Source organism: Pteropus vampyrus, unplaced genomic scaffold (assembly GCF_000151845.1).
Source record: "Pteropus vampyrus isolate Shadow unplaced genomic scaffold, Pvam_2.0 Scaffold204, whole genome shotgun sequence".
Taxonomy (NCBI): Eukaryota; Metazoa; Chordata; class Mammalia; order Chiroptera; family Pteropodidae; genus Pteropus; species Pteropus vampyrus.
In genome coordinates this window covers 1,318,879-1,334,378 of record NW_011888985.1, presented here as the reverse complement: position 1 = coordinate 1,334,378, position 15,500 = coordinate 1,318,879, and the positions used below count along the sequence as shown (strand labels likewise).

Here is a 15,500-nt window from a genome sequence, read left to right as displayed (position 1 = left end):
CTCTCCGTGGTCAGCCGAGGGACTGGCTGCGGTCAGCCGTGGACTGGCCGCCCGTGAGGCTGTCCCGACTCGGTTCCCCTGCCCTCTCTCGGCAGATGATCGATGTGTTCTTCTTCCTGTTCCTCTTCGCCGTGTGGATGGTGGCCTTCGGCGTGGCCAGGCAAGGGATCCTCAGGCAAAACGAGCATCGCTGGAGGTGGATATTCCGCTCCGTCATCTACGAGCCCTACCTGGCCATGTTCGGCCAGGTGCCCAGTGATGTGGACGGTGAGCCTGCCGTGGCCCGACACGGGGGACACTGGGAGGAGGCGGCAGCTTCCAGAACCAGCCTCCAGGGCTCCCTGTTCTGCCCCTCGGGGCAGAACAGTCTTGAAACATTTGCATTGGAACCTGGCATTTAAACGTTCAGCATTAGCCCGCTGCCCGCTGTGTTTTGGAGGCAGGCTCACGGTGGCTCAGGTGGCCTGAGTTTGCCCACACCCGGGTTATGCTGGGAATGTGGGGGGCACGTGCAAACTGGTGTGTGTTTCGAATGAGCTGTCTTAAGCATCCTCATGATCCTGACAATCGCCTGGGCTTGCTATGTCCCGTCCTGCCACGGAAAAACGATTCTAATATGTACCCTGCCCTGTTGGTCGCATTTGTCAGCTCCCTGGCGTCTTCCCGATCACCCTCGTGGCCTCGCACAGTCCTTCCGGCTTCCTCTGCTGCGGCCTCGTCCAAGATCTGAGAAGGGGCTCCTTGTCCGTGCAGTGACGGAAAGCCTCTTGTTATCGCTGGTCCCCGTTAGCCCTCGCTCTCCGTTTTACATAAGCGAGCGTGCTTTGTCGTCACGACAGCCCTCCACGTTTTCCGTCCTGTGGGAGGCAGCTGACGGTAACCCAAAGAGCAGGTGGCCGGCGGGGTTCCACCCCAGCCAGCCATGAGTGTGCGTGCCCCGGGAAGCCACTCGACCTCTCTGCCTCTCGGTTCCCTGCCGGTTCCCTGCCGTAAGCCCGGTGCGGCACCGTCTTCCCTGTGGGACGCGGGCCCCAGAGTCACTGCCCCTCGCTCAGCCCCTCAGACACTCAGACCGGGACCCCGAGCCCAGAGCGCCTCGCAGGGGGCCAGCCGCTTACACCCACCGCCCCCTTGGGGGTCTGCCAGCACGCCCCAGCCAAAGCTCCCCATCCCCCACTCCAGGCTCAGACCTCCTCCAGGCCCGCAGTCCAGGGTCCGTCACCACTGTCCACACATCTCCCAGATTGGAAGCTTCAGTGTCACATCCTCGAATCCAGTTCAGCGGTGCTAGTTCTATTGATTTTGTCTCCTGAATGTCTTTGGAGTCAACCACGTTTAATCCTCCCTCCCGCCACCACCCTGCGCCATCCCCATCGCCTGCGTGTGTGGCTGTCAGTGGCGAACGCCTCACGCTCCCTCTGGCTCCTGGCCACCCGTGCTGCAGCCAGAGCATCCTTGAATAAACCGCTTAAAGCAGTTTAATGGCGACGCGTAGTTTCCAGGATGAAGATGAAAGAAATCCACGAGTCTGGTCACTGCCCATTGCATCCTCCCAGCTCCACAGGTGTTTCTGCCCCCGACCACAGGGCCCTCACACATGCTGTGCCCTGCCTGGGCTCTCTGGGCGCCCAGCTGTCCCCGTTTACATAGCTGGCTCCTGCTCTCAGTTCGGGGGCTCTTCCTTCAGTTTGGGGAGCTGCTGCTGGGTGAGCCACCCCAGTTATGCCCACGGAGCACTCGGCATGTCCTTCTCAGCACTCCTCACGGGCCAAAAGTTTAGACTTGCGTGGTCGGTCCTCCGCCTCTCCGAAGAGGCTGCAGCTGCCAAAGGGCCAAGTTCACGTCTACCTTGCTCTTCCTGTCCTCCCCGACCCCAGTGAAGTCTCAGGCTCATCCTAGCTGCTCAGGAAAGAGGTGCGAGTAGATGAACACGTGACTCTGAGGCTTACACCTCGTTTGGATCAAGCCCCTTAGAACAGTGCCCGGCACATCGCCCGATCATCTTGTGTCACCCTGGGGTGCCCAAGCACTGCCCCTTCCGGGGGCGCCTCACTTTGCCTTTTGGTTTCTCCACCTCAGGTACCACGTATGACTTTTCACACTGCACCTTCACCGGGAACGAGTCGAAGCCGCTGTGCGTGGAGCTGGACGAGCACAGCTTGCCGCGGTTCCCCGAGTGGATCACCATCCCCCTGGTGTGCGTCTACATGCTCTCCACCAACATCCTGCTGGTCAACCTGCTGGTCGCCATGTTTGGGTACGTGCTCAGTCACCGGGTGTCCGCGCCCCGTGGGGCTGGAGGGGCTGGGGGCGGAGCAGCAGAGGCCTCCCCTTGGGGAGCTCATGCTAGAGCCTCAGGGGCCTGCCTGGTGGTCTGGAGGGGGCGGGGCCTTAAAGGGACTGTGTTAAAAATACCATGTGGCCCTACTGGCTGTGCTGTAAGCTTGTTTGACACCAAAGACCAGCCCCTGTCACGCCTTCTTGGCCGTTCGGACTCCATGTTCAGCATCTGTCGAGTGGTCTCCCCTGAGCGCGTGGCGTTGGCATGGTGGCGACTGCGATGCAGGTGGACTTGTCCCCAAGGCTCTCCTTTCCTTTCCTGTGAGGTGCACTGGTCTGGATTCTAGGGCTTAAAGGACTCAGCCTGTACTTAGTGTAAATACAAGTGAAAAGAGGCAGGAGAGTGACTGTCCTTTGGGGCTTGTGGCTAATGAGTTCGAGGGAGAATGTGATGGTGACTCTAACGTATTTTTGTTGCCTTTGGTGATTCTCCTGGTGCATTTAGAACACCACGGTTGTCATTTCCCCTTCATCTTTCTTAGGAGGGTTTCAAAGAGCCCGGTGTGGTAGTATCTTAGTTTTATGTTATTGCTTTAAGGTAGGTGGTGATTTTAAGTACGCGAATCCTGGCACGGACAGACAATTTAGCAAGAAAATACAAATTTTAAAATTATTTGTTAAACTTTAGGCGGAAGAGAAACCCTTAGTTTAGGCCGAATAGGGGCGCATGCCTCTGGGGACATTACTCATCAGAGGGGCCGAGCAGCGAGTGGCCATCTGGTTCTTCTGTGCACGGAGAAGTCCTCCCCTAGTCCCGCTTCTAAGCTTCTACGCTGGACCACAGCGATGCTTCAGACATGTCACCGCCCTGCTTACAGTTGTGGGAGCTTTTCAGTTATCCCCGTGGCGTTGGGGTAATTTCAGGCTCCTCGGCTCCCTCCTCCTCTCCTCCCCTTCCTCCTCCCCCAGGCCATCTTCGTCCCGGCCTTTGAACACACCTCCAGGCTTCGCCCTCGCTGTTTGTCCAGGACAGGCACCCGTGCATCTGTCCCTCCACGGGGTGCTCCATCATGCCTGATGACTTCACGAATGCCAGTTAGTCCCTCTGTCGGGGTTTCCTGTTCCATCTCCACTTCCTCCTGCCCTGTCCCTGCCCGCCCCTTGAGATGCCAGCCATCATCCTTTGCCCGATGGTCCCCGATGCCCTCCCCTCTTGGCATGGAGTCTCCCTGGGTCCCCGGCACAGCACAGCCTTCTCCACGCCAGGTACTCGTGGGCTCGTTCGTGAGCGAAGAGGACAGGTTGCTTCCCGTTATTCAGTTACTGTTGGGAGCTCAGCTGCCAGGTCTCTTGTTTCCTGAGAAGCATCAGTGGTGACTGACAGGCCTGCGAGGGGTCCGTCATGTAGAGTGTCACCTTCGTTCTGTGCCACGTGGACTTTAAGAAGGAATGTGCAAGCCCCTCTCCGGCACTGGTCCTAACTGAGGGCCAGGGAGGACTCAGGAATCGTAAGCCTGGGCTGCTTGCAGGAAGCTGGGCAGTGTCACCCCGCCAGAGAGGCCCAGGGAATGGGTGATTCTGTATCCGTGTGAAGGCAGGGAAGGGAGAACCAGCTCCCAAATGCAAAGCAAGGAAACAGGATGGTTCGGGGTCTTATTTTACATGACAACATTTCCTGCCGACCCTCATACTGAGTCCTCGGCGGTCCCTCTGCAAACTAACCACTGATGTAATTTCCGCAGAAAGTAGACAAATGGGCCGGCAGCTCCCGACCCCTGACCGCCAGGCTGCACATAAATGTTCAGTAAATGTCGGTCGGGCAGAATGCGGGGTGCTCGGAGCCCTCCACCGCAGGGCTTTGTGCTGTGAGCTGTCCACAGAAGCCATCCTCAAGGACCATGGCGACACATCTGTAACGCGTTATCTGCATGACAGTCATCAAATGGTAGAACTTGGAGCCCATCCCGTCATGTTCAGGTCAAGGGTATGGAAGTCCCACGGCTCAGTGTGGCCCTGGCCACATTGCTGTCCCGCTTGCCTGGGTCCATTTGAGGCTCGAACGCGGGTCTCCTCCCCATGAGGCCCGAGCCGCAGCACTGCACCCCGCTGTCACCCCATTCGCTGCTGAAGTGTGACAGCTCAGGGACGTGCCTTCCCCAGGCCTCCCGGACTCATCGTGGTTAAACCAGTGGCCTTGACTTCTGGGACCCTGACTGTTGCTAGAGAGGCCTACTGTGGCCCTTGGGCTACATCATCAGAGTTTCTGATGGCCGTGATAGCCGTTCTGGGCACACTCTACAAGCGATGGCCCTGGACCGTGACCCGTCTGGCTCCACATCACATTTTCATGTAGAACCTTAACCGTACACACGCGACCTTCTGAACTGTCACAGAAATGCACACGTGGGAATTTAGAAGCAGTGCCGGAGTGCTCTCTAGGTGGTGTTTGACGGGGGAAGGAAGTGACCGTGAACATCTGGGATCATTCTACATTAAAGTCATCGATCACAGGAAATGAGTGGCTCGTCTTCATGCAGGGCTGTGGTGCGTAAAGGCACCACGTCCTGAGGGTCAACCCAGCCCGTGGGTCTGTTCTGGAAAAGGCTTCATCAACCACTCCCTGACCTGGCACAATTCCTAACAGCAAAATGTCTCTTCAGTCTTAGGAATAGTATATTCATTATACATAAGCAGAAAAGTAGAAAAAAGTAGATAATCACTTGATGTACACTAAAGGTTCGGGTACTACTTCAGCAGTCTAAGGGAGGCTTATTAAAATGGGGTGAAAAGCAGAAAAAAAGAGCAGACAATTGTAATCACAGTAGCTAATGTTTATTGACACTTTGCCATGTGAGGCACGCCCGGGTGCTTTACAAGTGCTACCTCATTTAATTATAAATTATTTTCGTGTAGGTGCAAATCATTTTTATCATCAGTTGTTTACAGATGAGGCCTTGGAGGGAGAGGTGGGCATGTAAACATACTAACATAATAACATAATACAATGTAATACACTCAGCACGAAAGGCTATTCACCAAGGACTGTGGTTATGTGGTTCTGTGGAGGAGGGGGTCATTAATTTTGACTGAACTGACATAGGGGGTGGGGCTACGACCAGCAGAGGACCCTGGGCCTGGAGCCCAGAGCCTGGCCAGGGAGAGAGAGGCAGGGGAGATGAAGCTAGCTGGGGGACACTCGGCAACCACCACAGAGGGTGGGAGGGGAGGCAGGGGCTGGGTTACGGAGCGTGTTTTATGCCATGGTACAGGGTTTGGGCATTTTCCGAAGATGAAGGGCGCTGTCGTGGATCTTCACACGGGCCTGTATCCTGGGAGGGCAGCCTACGAATCGCATTAGCACTTCAAAAATCAGTGCGATGGCATCTGTCTCTTACTCTCGGCTTTGAACCTCCCCTCGCCGGGATCTGGGACGTGCGGAACGTGTCACGTGCCGTCTCTGGCTCTGGTGCTGTGAGGGCGCAGAAAGTCGGGGTCACCAGGGGTCCCAGGCAGCACTGGCCGGGTGTTGCTGATGTGTCGGGGGAGGAATAACAAACAGGAAAGGTGTGAAATCCGAGAAAAGCTTAGAGGTGTTTACTTGATTGAAATCTAGCTGGCAGGTGTCTTATATTTCTGTTTATTCTGAAATTCTGCGATTGTTCTAGCTTCTACTTTTTTCTTTGTGAATTTTTTGCAGACTTTTCATTCTGATCTGTTGCTCGATCTTTCTGTTTTGGTTTTTACCACCAAATGGCTTTAATTACTACGTAAAAAAAATCATTTAACATCTGTCGAACAAGTCCCCCTCGCGTTCTCATTCAAACTTTCCACGCTTTTCTTGTGTATTTACTAATATGGGGGCGCCTAAGCCTCATCTTCTGAAATCTTGTTTTCTTTCCCCTTCAAAAAATAAAATCTTGCTAATTTTATCAGGATGGTGTTAACTTTGTCGAATCATGTAGGGGAAGCTGGTGTTTTAAAAAAGATGATATCTTTACCATCCAGAAAAAAAATATGATTTTCCATTTATTCAAATATATGTAGTTTTTCGGAGAAGTTTTATGGTTTTATTCATATGGATCTGGCAGATTTTTTGTTACTTTTTTCCTATCCATTTATCGTGAGTGAGTTTTTTTCCTAATGTATTTTTTTCAGTAACCACTCTTCGATGTGTAGGAAGGCTATCGAAATTTTGCTTCTTTATTTCAGAGCAAATCTCCTTACTGAATTCTTTCTTTTCTTCTCTTTTTTTTTTTATCTTGTCATGAAAGTTTCCTCCTATTTCTTATTTCTTAAGCCGTTTTCTTCTCAATTTTCCTCCTCCCCATCCTCCTCCTCCTCCTCAGAAATGGATGTTGAATATTGCCAGAAGACCACCTAGCTACGACTGAAATAATATTTTTTCCTTTTGAACTGTGATGGATTATGAAAATGACAAACGATATAAATGTTCCTAATATTTAGTCATCCTCTGTTTTTTAATGTACTGCTGCATTTCATTTGTGTACAAGGCTATCTGAATCCTAAACTTTTGTTATCGGTAACATTTTCGGCATCGGTGAATTCCTGAAAACTCGTGTCTCTGTCGGGCGCCTGCCTCCTCCTCCTTCTCCCCAGCTCGGAGGATGGAAGGTGCTCACGGGGCCGTGGGAGACCGAGCTCAGTTAGCATCGCAAATCTCCCGCCCACCAAGGAGCGAGGGCACAGAGCACTGCAGAATGCGTCTTGGGGAGATGCTGGGTGGTCGCTGGTTGGCAGGGAGACTGAGCCATCTGGGTGGGAGTGGGTGATGACCCGGATGGGAGAGAGGACCTCCGAGCTTCCCGGATGTCGGGTGTGCTGAGGGGGTGTCTTTACCCCCACCGGAACTCGGCCTCTCCTCTCCAGAAATGGAAAACAATCCCTAAAGAACATAGAGATGGTTTTGGCGAGGCAGTTGGAAGCAGCGCTTGATTTTCGGCCTTGCCTCGAGAACCCTCATGTCTCTTTGGCTGAGTCTGGAACTGACTCAGAGAGAGAAGGAACAGTCTGGAAGCGCTGCCGTGTGGGAAGTTGGCCCGCAGTGTGTCAACAAACCTCAGCAGGTCAGTCTTGGAAGCACGTTATTTATGCAAAGTGGCTTTCGGGTATTACTGTCCCATAATCGGCTTGCTCGCCCGCACCCCCTGGGACGCAGAGAAGAGTTTTGACTGTTTGTCCAGAACAGAACGCTGCTCGCTGGATCCACCTGTGCCCAGAGGTGCGGAGGAAACGGAGGTTCCAGCACGAGGCTCCTTGTAGTCAACTGGCTTGTCCCGAGGAGCAAGGAAAATAGCAACGTGAGGCCGAGTTCTTCAAAATAGCGAGACACATGAATGTGAAGCCGTATTTTATGGGCGCCGGCCTAACTACATTCTAGACCAGGGAACTGGTGATTTTCTCTGTGAGGTCAGCTAGGGTCTCCCCTTCGGCCAGATGCACCTAAAGAAGCACCCATCCCTGCCTCTCTGCTTTTAAAAACCATTTTCAGCTTATGGTCCCCACAAAACAGGTTGGGGTTTGGAGATGGCCTCCAGGAGGCAGTTGACCAATCCCTGTTCTGGAGGGTCCAGACGATCTGGGATGTTCTCACTGCCTCCGAGGGCCAGTCAGGATGCAAATCTCTTCCCTCTTGGGCCCTTCTCAGCTGCTCCCGAGGGAGGTGGAGAGGCCTGCCTGCCAGAGGGACAACCTCCTGCTCTAGGCATCCTAAGTGTCCCTCCCTTCAGTAGGAGTTATTAATTCATTTGGGATAAAACCCCACTGGACAACATTTAATGCATTAAAATGGATGCACTTTGTGTGTGTGTGTGTTTGAATTTTGGGTGTGGAAGGGACAGTTGGTATGATCTACTTTTAACTAGATAGGTAAGACTTTAAGATGCTCCTAGGGTCAGTAATTTGAATGGTGATACTCGTTCTGGCACGAAGTAGTAAACCGCGTTTCTGGCAAGTTCTTGCCTGGACTTCCGTAATCTGGGTGTGCCCGTCATCCTCTCCGACGGCAGTGGCAGACGCCTGCAGTGCCCTTGGCAGATGTGGGACCAGCCAGGGACCTCCGAGGATGGATAATGATGAATGACGTCAGCCTCAAAGCAACCAGACCTACATTTGGAAGACATGCAGGTGAGCTGCTGGATTCGGTTTGCTGCACGCTCACACCTCACCGTCCTATCTGTTGTTCACTTAAAAAATGGACCGCCGAGAGCTGACACGGGACTAAGTCAAGCGAGCGTTTTGCAGGCCCAGTATAAGAGCTCACGTGTAGATGCTCAGTAAACATTCATTCCCGTCCCTTTGAAGACCATGCCCCATTGAAGAGGCCCTTGCTGCAAAAGCTGCCCCGCACAGACCCCAGGACCCAGCGTAGACCTCAGAGGCATCCGACCCATCAGTGAACGCCAAGATAAGCGAAGCCCAGCTTGCAAGCAAAGTCACACCCGTGAGCGCTGTAGGTTAATGATCTGCTTGTGTGTGTGATCTTCTCTGAGTTTAAGATGTTTACGTTTTAGACTGTCATGCGTCAAGGGGCAAGAGTGAGGTCTCTAGCTTCTCCGCCTCATCACCTCTTTCGGGTTGGGCCTCTGAAGTGTTACCGGAATTTAGAGAATTCAATGCATCTCCACTCCAGATTTGCTTGGGGAGATTTCAAAGGGTTCGGGGCTGCTGCTTTGGCTCTAGGAGGGGTGATTGGCTATTAGCAATTAAAGTAGCTTGGGTTGTTGAACTTTACAAACAGTGAAATGCTTCATAGCTATATTTTACTAAGTATTCCAACCAAATACTTTTGAAATAGAGCACAGCTCAAACCTTTTTTTTTTTTTTTTTTTTGAAATGCTTCATAGCTATATTTTACTAAGTATTCCAACCAAATACTTTTGAAATAGAGCACAGCTCAAACCTTTTTTTTTTTTTTTTTCGAGATAGAAGGTAGCTCAAAACATTTCATGGTCTGCTTTGTGAGGTGGCATCGTGTATGGGAAAGCACATAGAGGCTTGGCTGCAGCGCAGGGTCCGAAGGGGCCTTATCACTCAGATGATTTACTGTGCCTCAGTTTCCCAATCTGTTAATCGTAGATGATAACAGGACTTACATCCTACAGAACTGTCCACAGATTAAACCAATTAATACAAGTAGGCGGCTTAGAACAGTGTTTGGCATATAAGTGTTATCTATCTTAACATTCTTGGTTTAACTCATGATTGATAAATCAGCGGTATAATCAGACATTTTCATGATAAATAGACTTTTTTTTTTCTAATTATGTAAGTAATTCATGTTCCTTGCACCCATGATGAGATGCCAGAGATGACTGCCATTAACGGCCGTTTATATAGTGAGATTGCGTCGTCAGTACCAGTTTGAGCCTAATTGTTTTCACTTAACATATATGATAAGTGTTTTCCCAAAGTATAAAACGCAGCCGTAAACATAGTTTTTAATGGCTGCATAATGCAGTCGTGTTGACTAACCACCATGTGTGGAATGTGTTTTAGTGTCAAACATCTTAGTTGTCTCATTCTGCTGGGGTGGAGACTGGGGACAGCTATTACGTATAGTGCTGTGTCAAATGGTTGTGTGTGTACATCCGCTTGACATCTTGTCTATTTTCAGTGTCTCCTTAGTCTTGGGTGAAATTTCCAGAAGTAAAGCCACTGAGTCAGAAAGAAGAACATTTTGAAAATTATTTCTGTTATTTTTAAATTATAGTTGACATTCAATATTATATTAGTTTCAGGCACACAGCATAGTGGTTTGGCATTTATATAACTTATGAAGTGATCACCCTGATAAATCTAGGACCCACCTGACACCATACATAGTTATTACAATATTATTAACTATATTTCCTGATGTGCTGTATTTCACATCCCCACAACTGTTTTGTAACTACCCATTTCTCCTTCTTAATCCCTTCCCTGTTTTTGCCCTACCCACCCCCAATCTAGCCAACGATCACTTTGTTCTCGGTATCTATGAGTCTGTTTCTATTTTGTTTGTTTATTTTGCTTTTTAGATTTTATATATAGATGAGATCATATGGTATTCGTCTTTCTCTGTCTGACTTATTTCACTCAGCATAATTCTTTCTAACACTTTTCCGCGCCATCACAAATGGTAAGATTTCATTCTTTTTTACGGCCGAGTAATATTCTGTCGTATATACGTACCACCTCTTCTTTATCCAGTTGTATATCGATGGGCATTTAGGTTGATTCCATATCTTGGCTATTACAGATAATGCTGCAAGAACATAGAGATACATATATCTTTTAGAATTAATGTTTTAGATTTTTTTTTCAGAGAAATACCCAGAAGTGGAATTTTATTTTATTTTTTTGAGGAACTTCCATACTGTTTTCCATAGTGGCTGCACCATTCAGCAATCCCACTAACTGTGTACAAGGGTTCCCTTTGCTCCACATCCTTGCCCACACTTGTTGTTTGTTGATTAATTGATGGAAACCATTTTGACAGGTAGAGGTGAAATCTCATTCTCTGATGATTAGTGATGTTGAGCGTCTTTTCATATGTCTATTGGCCATCTGTATGTCCTCTTTGGAAAAATGTCGATTCAGTTCCTCTGTCCATTTTTTGACTGGCTTGCTAATTTTTTTGGTGTTAGGTTATATGAGTTCCTTATATGTTTGGGGTATTAACCCCTTATTGGAGGTATCATTGGTGAATATCTTCTCCCATCTAGTAGGTTTCCTTTTTGTTTTGTTGATGGTTTCCTTTGCTGTGCAAAAACTTTTTAGATCGATGTAGTCCCATTTTTTTTTCTTTTGTTTCCCTTGCCCAGGGAGATATGTCCAAAAAGATATTACAGAGAATAATGTCAAAGAGTGTACTGCCCGTGTTTTCTGCTAGGAATTTTATGGTTTGGGGTCTTATGTTTAAATCTTTACTCTCTTTTGAGTTTATGCTTATATATGGCATAAGAAAGTGGTCCGGTTTCATTTTTTTTGCATGTATCTGTCCAGTTTTCCCAACACTGTTTATTGAAGAGACTGTCTTTACCCCAGTCCACGTTCTTGTCCCTTTTGTCATAGATTAATTGACTACATAAGCGTGGGTTTATTTCTTGGCTCTCTGTTCCATTGATCTATGTGTCTCTTTTTATGCTACTCCATGCTGTTTTGATGACTATATCCTTGTCGTATATTTTGATAGTACCATTGATACCTCCAACTTTGTTCTTCTTTCTCAAGATTGCTGTGGCTATTCGGGGTCTATTGTAGTTTCATATAAATTTTAGGATTATTTGTTCTAGTTCTGAGAAATTCCATTGGCATTTTGATAGGGATTGCATTGAATCTACAGATTGCTTTGGGTGGTATGGACATTTCAATGCTATTAATTCTTCCTGCCCATGAGCACAGTATATGCTTCCGTTTATTTGTATCTTCTTCAGTTTCTCTCTTCAATGTCTTATAATTTTTCAAGCATAGGTCTTTTATCTCCTTGGTTGAATTTATTCCTAGGTTATTTATTTATTTTTTTGATGCGATTGTTAATGGGAGAGGGATGAACATTTTTAAGGCCATCGATGAGTATTAACAAACCGCTTTCCCCGATGGTTTACAGTTAAACTCTCACAGCATGAAGGCAAAATATCACCACGGGAGTATCTAACATAATAATAGACTAATGAAAAAAGAGAGTCCTCGAAAGGGCTTGAAATAAAAATCGTTTTTAAGTTCATTGGACATTTTTTGTGTGTGTGATCAAAAAAAAACCACACAACACAACAAAAGCCAGACCCAATTCTGGCCCCGACTGAATAGGGAGCCCCTGGCAGCAACATGCATGCTTCTCTCCTGCCTGGACTTAAACCATTACAGTGATGGCTTCGAACCAGCATCACTGTGGTTGGCAGTCGAGCGACAGGCGCGCGGAAGCCGAGGCTTGACCTTGTCTCCCCTCCCGCCAGCTACACCGTGGGCACGGTCCAGGAGAACAATGACCAGGTGTGGAAGTTCCAGCGCTACTTCCTGGTGCAGGAATACTGCAGCCGCCTCAACATCCCGTTCCCCTTCGTGGTCTTCGCTTACTTCTACATGGTGGTCAAGAAGTGCTTCAAGTGCTGCTGTAAAGAGCAACCCGCGGAGCCCTCCGCCTGCTGTGAGTGCCAAACCCTCTGGGGCTCGGGGTCGCAGGCACTGATGAGTTTCCGGGGAGCGTGCGGGGTCCACACCTGTCTGTCCGTAAAGCTCAGGCAGCCGGCCAGCCAGAGACTTACTTGAGAAAAAGAGTGGAGAGCAGGTTGAGAGCACCTCGCCCCCTGCCGGGAGAGCCCTATATGTGGAAAGTAACTTTTGGACAGACACAATGATCCTGTAAATAGTATGTCGAACAAGCTTGATTTATGGGATGGTATCAAAACGTGACTTGGTTTTTGCTGCCTGTTGCTGCTGTGAACTTTATTCCCTGGGAAATATCAGCCTTGACTCCAGCAGGGCTCATGACTTTTCTGTTCGCCCTCAAGGAATTAGAAAGTTCACAATTACTCGGGTGCGGTGGGGTGGGGTGCAGCTTCTGGGCCAACTTCTCCATCAGGCCCAGCTCCAGGGCCCGTGTACTTCAGGGTCCACGAAAGCCTTTTAAAAATCAGAAGAAAAAGAATGAACTTTTAGTCCACAGAAAATATGTTGGTAGTTATTTGTCTTTATACCAACCCAGCCATTAGATACTTTTAGTAATTTTTTTTTTTTTTTAATCTGGGGTGGGGACCCATGAGGGCAAAAGTACCTGAGGGCCTGGGCGGCTGACGTGGCCTGGTTTGCCCAGAACTGCCCCGTCTTAGTACTGAGAATTCTGCATCTGGGGAGTGCAGAGGGGCTGGGGTGCATGAATGCAACACATCCGTGTCAAGCACCTACCATGTGGCAGCTAGGCGCCCGGCGCCATGCTGGAAAAACAGACGTTATCCTTGCCCTTGACCTTAATTGAGACGTGTGGGAAGTGCTAATTTTAGAGAACGAGCAAGGCTCCATGATAGCCACACTACGGACACTTTCAACCCCAGACTAGAGTAAGTCAGGGAAGACTTCCTGGAAGAAGGGGCTATCTAAGCTGAGACCCCAGGGATGAGATGAAATCAGCCAGGCAAAGGGGCAGATGCTGGCGGAGGGCCTCGGAGCGAGGCGTGCCCAGGGAGAAGAGGGCGTAATGGAGGTGAAATGAGCGGAGCCAGGGGGACACGGGGCTGACGCACAGCTGACGAAGGACCCTGCGCTACGTCCTCCAGCCAGGTTCTCGCTCCTCACAGTCAACGTAGAGAGTGGGGAGCAGGGGAGGAAGTATGTGCCCCGCACTGGAACACTAATGGTAAAAAATAAAAATAGTCTCTGTTAAATGGAAAAAATGGATATCGAGGGCAATTGGGAAGGGGGCGATCTAAGGCGGAACTAGTGCGAATAATTAGAGGAACACGGTTAGGCTGTTCTCGTCTCCGTATCGGTTTTTGCCAGGATGAGTTAGAAATTTTCTGCTCCATCTGTGCCTTGGTCACAGGTGTCGTGCCGTTCAGTGGCCGCTGGGCATGTGCGTGTGCCTTGTCCTCTGGTCTTGACTTTGTTGTACCTGGAGGTGGCCCCGACGTCCGTCGGCGGATTCACGTGGCGTGTTGGGTGGCTCATTACCAAATATTTTGATGATTCGGAGAGTAAAAATACGAATTTTGCTAACCTAGATATGATCATTGGTGGCAATTAAGAACAATTTAACTTGCCAAGAACCATCAATTTTTTGTGGTGTTCTTTGCATAGGAACGGAGGCAAGATACCAATGGGTACGACCCTCAGCGTTGATCACAAAGCACTGCTGTGCTGTTCCTGGAGCTTCGGTCCCCTAAAGTCTGGCTTTCAGAATGTAAACCCGTGTCACAGTCTAAAAGGTCCTATAGTCTGCTCTTTTAATAGCATTATTTCAAGACATTAAGTGTCACTTTTGGGATGTCATTAGCTATCACACGTTGTAATTGCCTTTCTTGATGAAGAAAGTGTTTTGACAATTCCAGTAAGCTGCTGCCTTTCTCCCCATCATTTTGCCTTTGAAGACAAAGTGAGTAATTTCTAACTAAAAGGATGAAATGTCTTTATGTCAGAGATGGAATTAGAAGTTGAGACCTAGAATTTGATTGTACTCAAAGACCATGCCCAAAGGTCAGAGGCACGTGATGATGTATCTCAGAACTATCTTTGGTTGTCTGGAAGCCGTGTCATGGATGAGTGTCTACAGGACGTGGGGGAAGGCTTAGGGAACAATCCATGCCTTCAGATTTGGAGGCAAGTGTAAAGTAAATTTAGGAAATGAATTGTCAACTAGAGCCTCTGGGAATAAGTTTTATATTTTTTTTCCTTGCATGGGTGGACTCCGTATAAATTAAAAACAATGTCTAACAATTAGTGATATCTAGGAAAAATATGAGTAGTCATGTGAGGTAGTGAATTCCTCAATCCTAGTTGGATTCCGATCGGGGGGGCGGTGTATGGGGGCGCTATGTGAGATGAAGGTCCCCTCTCTAAAGATGCCCTGAGCTCGGTCCAGGGTCAACAGAACCAGGAAACTCAGCGTGTAAGTAAGAACAGCTCAGACCTCTGGACTTAGATGGAGTCAAGAAGGCAGGACGGAATGCATCCCATCTTCCCAAAACTTACTGAATGAATGAGTACAATATAAACATAAAAATGAAAACAGATCCCTCAATTTGGTCAGCAAATGGACAGGAGCTTCAGCTGGAGGAAGCAAACAGGTCAGAGGGGCCCCTGGGAGAGTGATGGTCTTAGGACAAGTGGGGACACAGTGTGCGCCCTCTACTTCCTTCCTCCACAAACAGTCCTTACTCTCAGGAAGGAGCCAAGAAGTAAGGGGAGTGGGGGACCACGGAGGGACAGGGTCCTTGTCCACCTGATCGGCAGTGATGACGAGGGAGGGAGCTGAGAGCCCAGTGTCCTCACTGGACACCCGGAGGTGGCCGGGCTCCTTGGAGACCTCTGATTCCAAACACCGCAACGCTCTTGTGCTTGCCACGGCCTCTCATGGTAATTCGTTTCCTAAATTTACCTCTCATTTGCCTCCAGTGATGGAGAAGCCATGGAATTTAAGCTCAAAATTGTTCTTCTTTGGAGGAAAATGCAAGATTTTTCAAACAACTTTCGGAAAAGGTAGAATCCAAACTTTCATTTTTGGTACTTTT

The 15,500-nt window shown here is 49.0% G+C and overlaps 1 protein-coding gene across 1 annotated transcript in view; it reads left to right on the top strand.

Moving 5' to 3' along the window:
* TRPM8 (transient receptor potential cation channel subfamily M member 8) overlaps window positions 1-15,500 on the top strand; it is a 42,731-nt gene that overhangs the window by 16,854 nt on the left and 10,377 nt on the right. Inside the window, exons 10-11 of the mRNA XM_023537938.1 lie at window positions 2,080-2,257; window positions 12,234-12,424. Coding sequence (XP_023393706.1) covers window positions 2,080-2,257; window positions 12,234-12,424 — 369 coding nt within the window. The remainder of the gene's footprint in view (window positions 1-2,079; window positions 2,258-12,233; window positions 12,425-15,500) is intronic.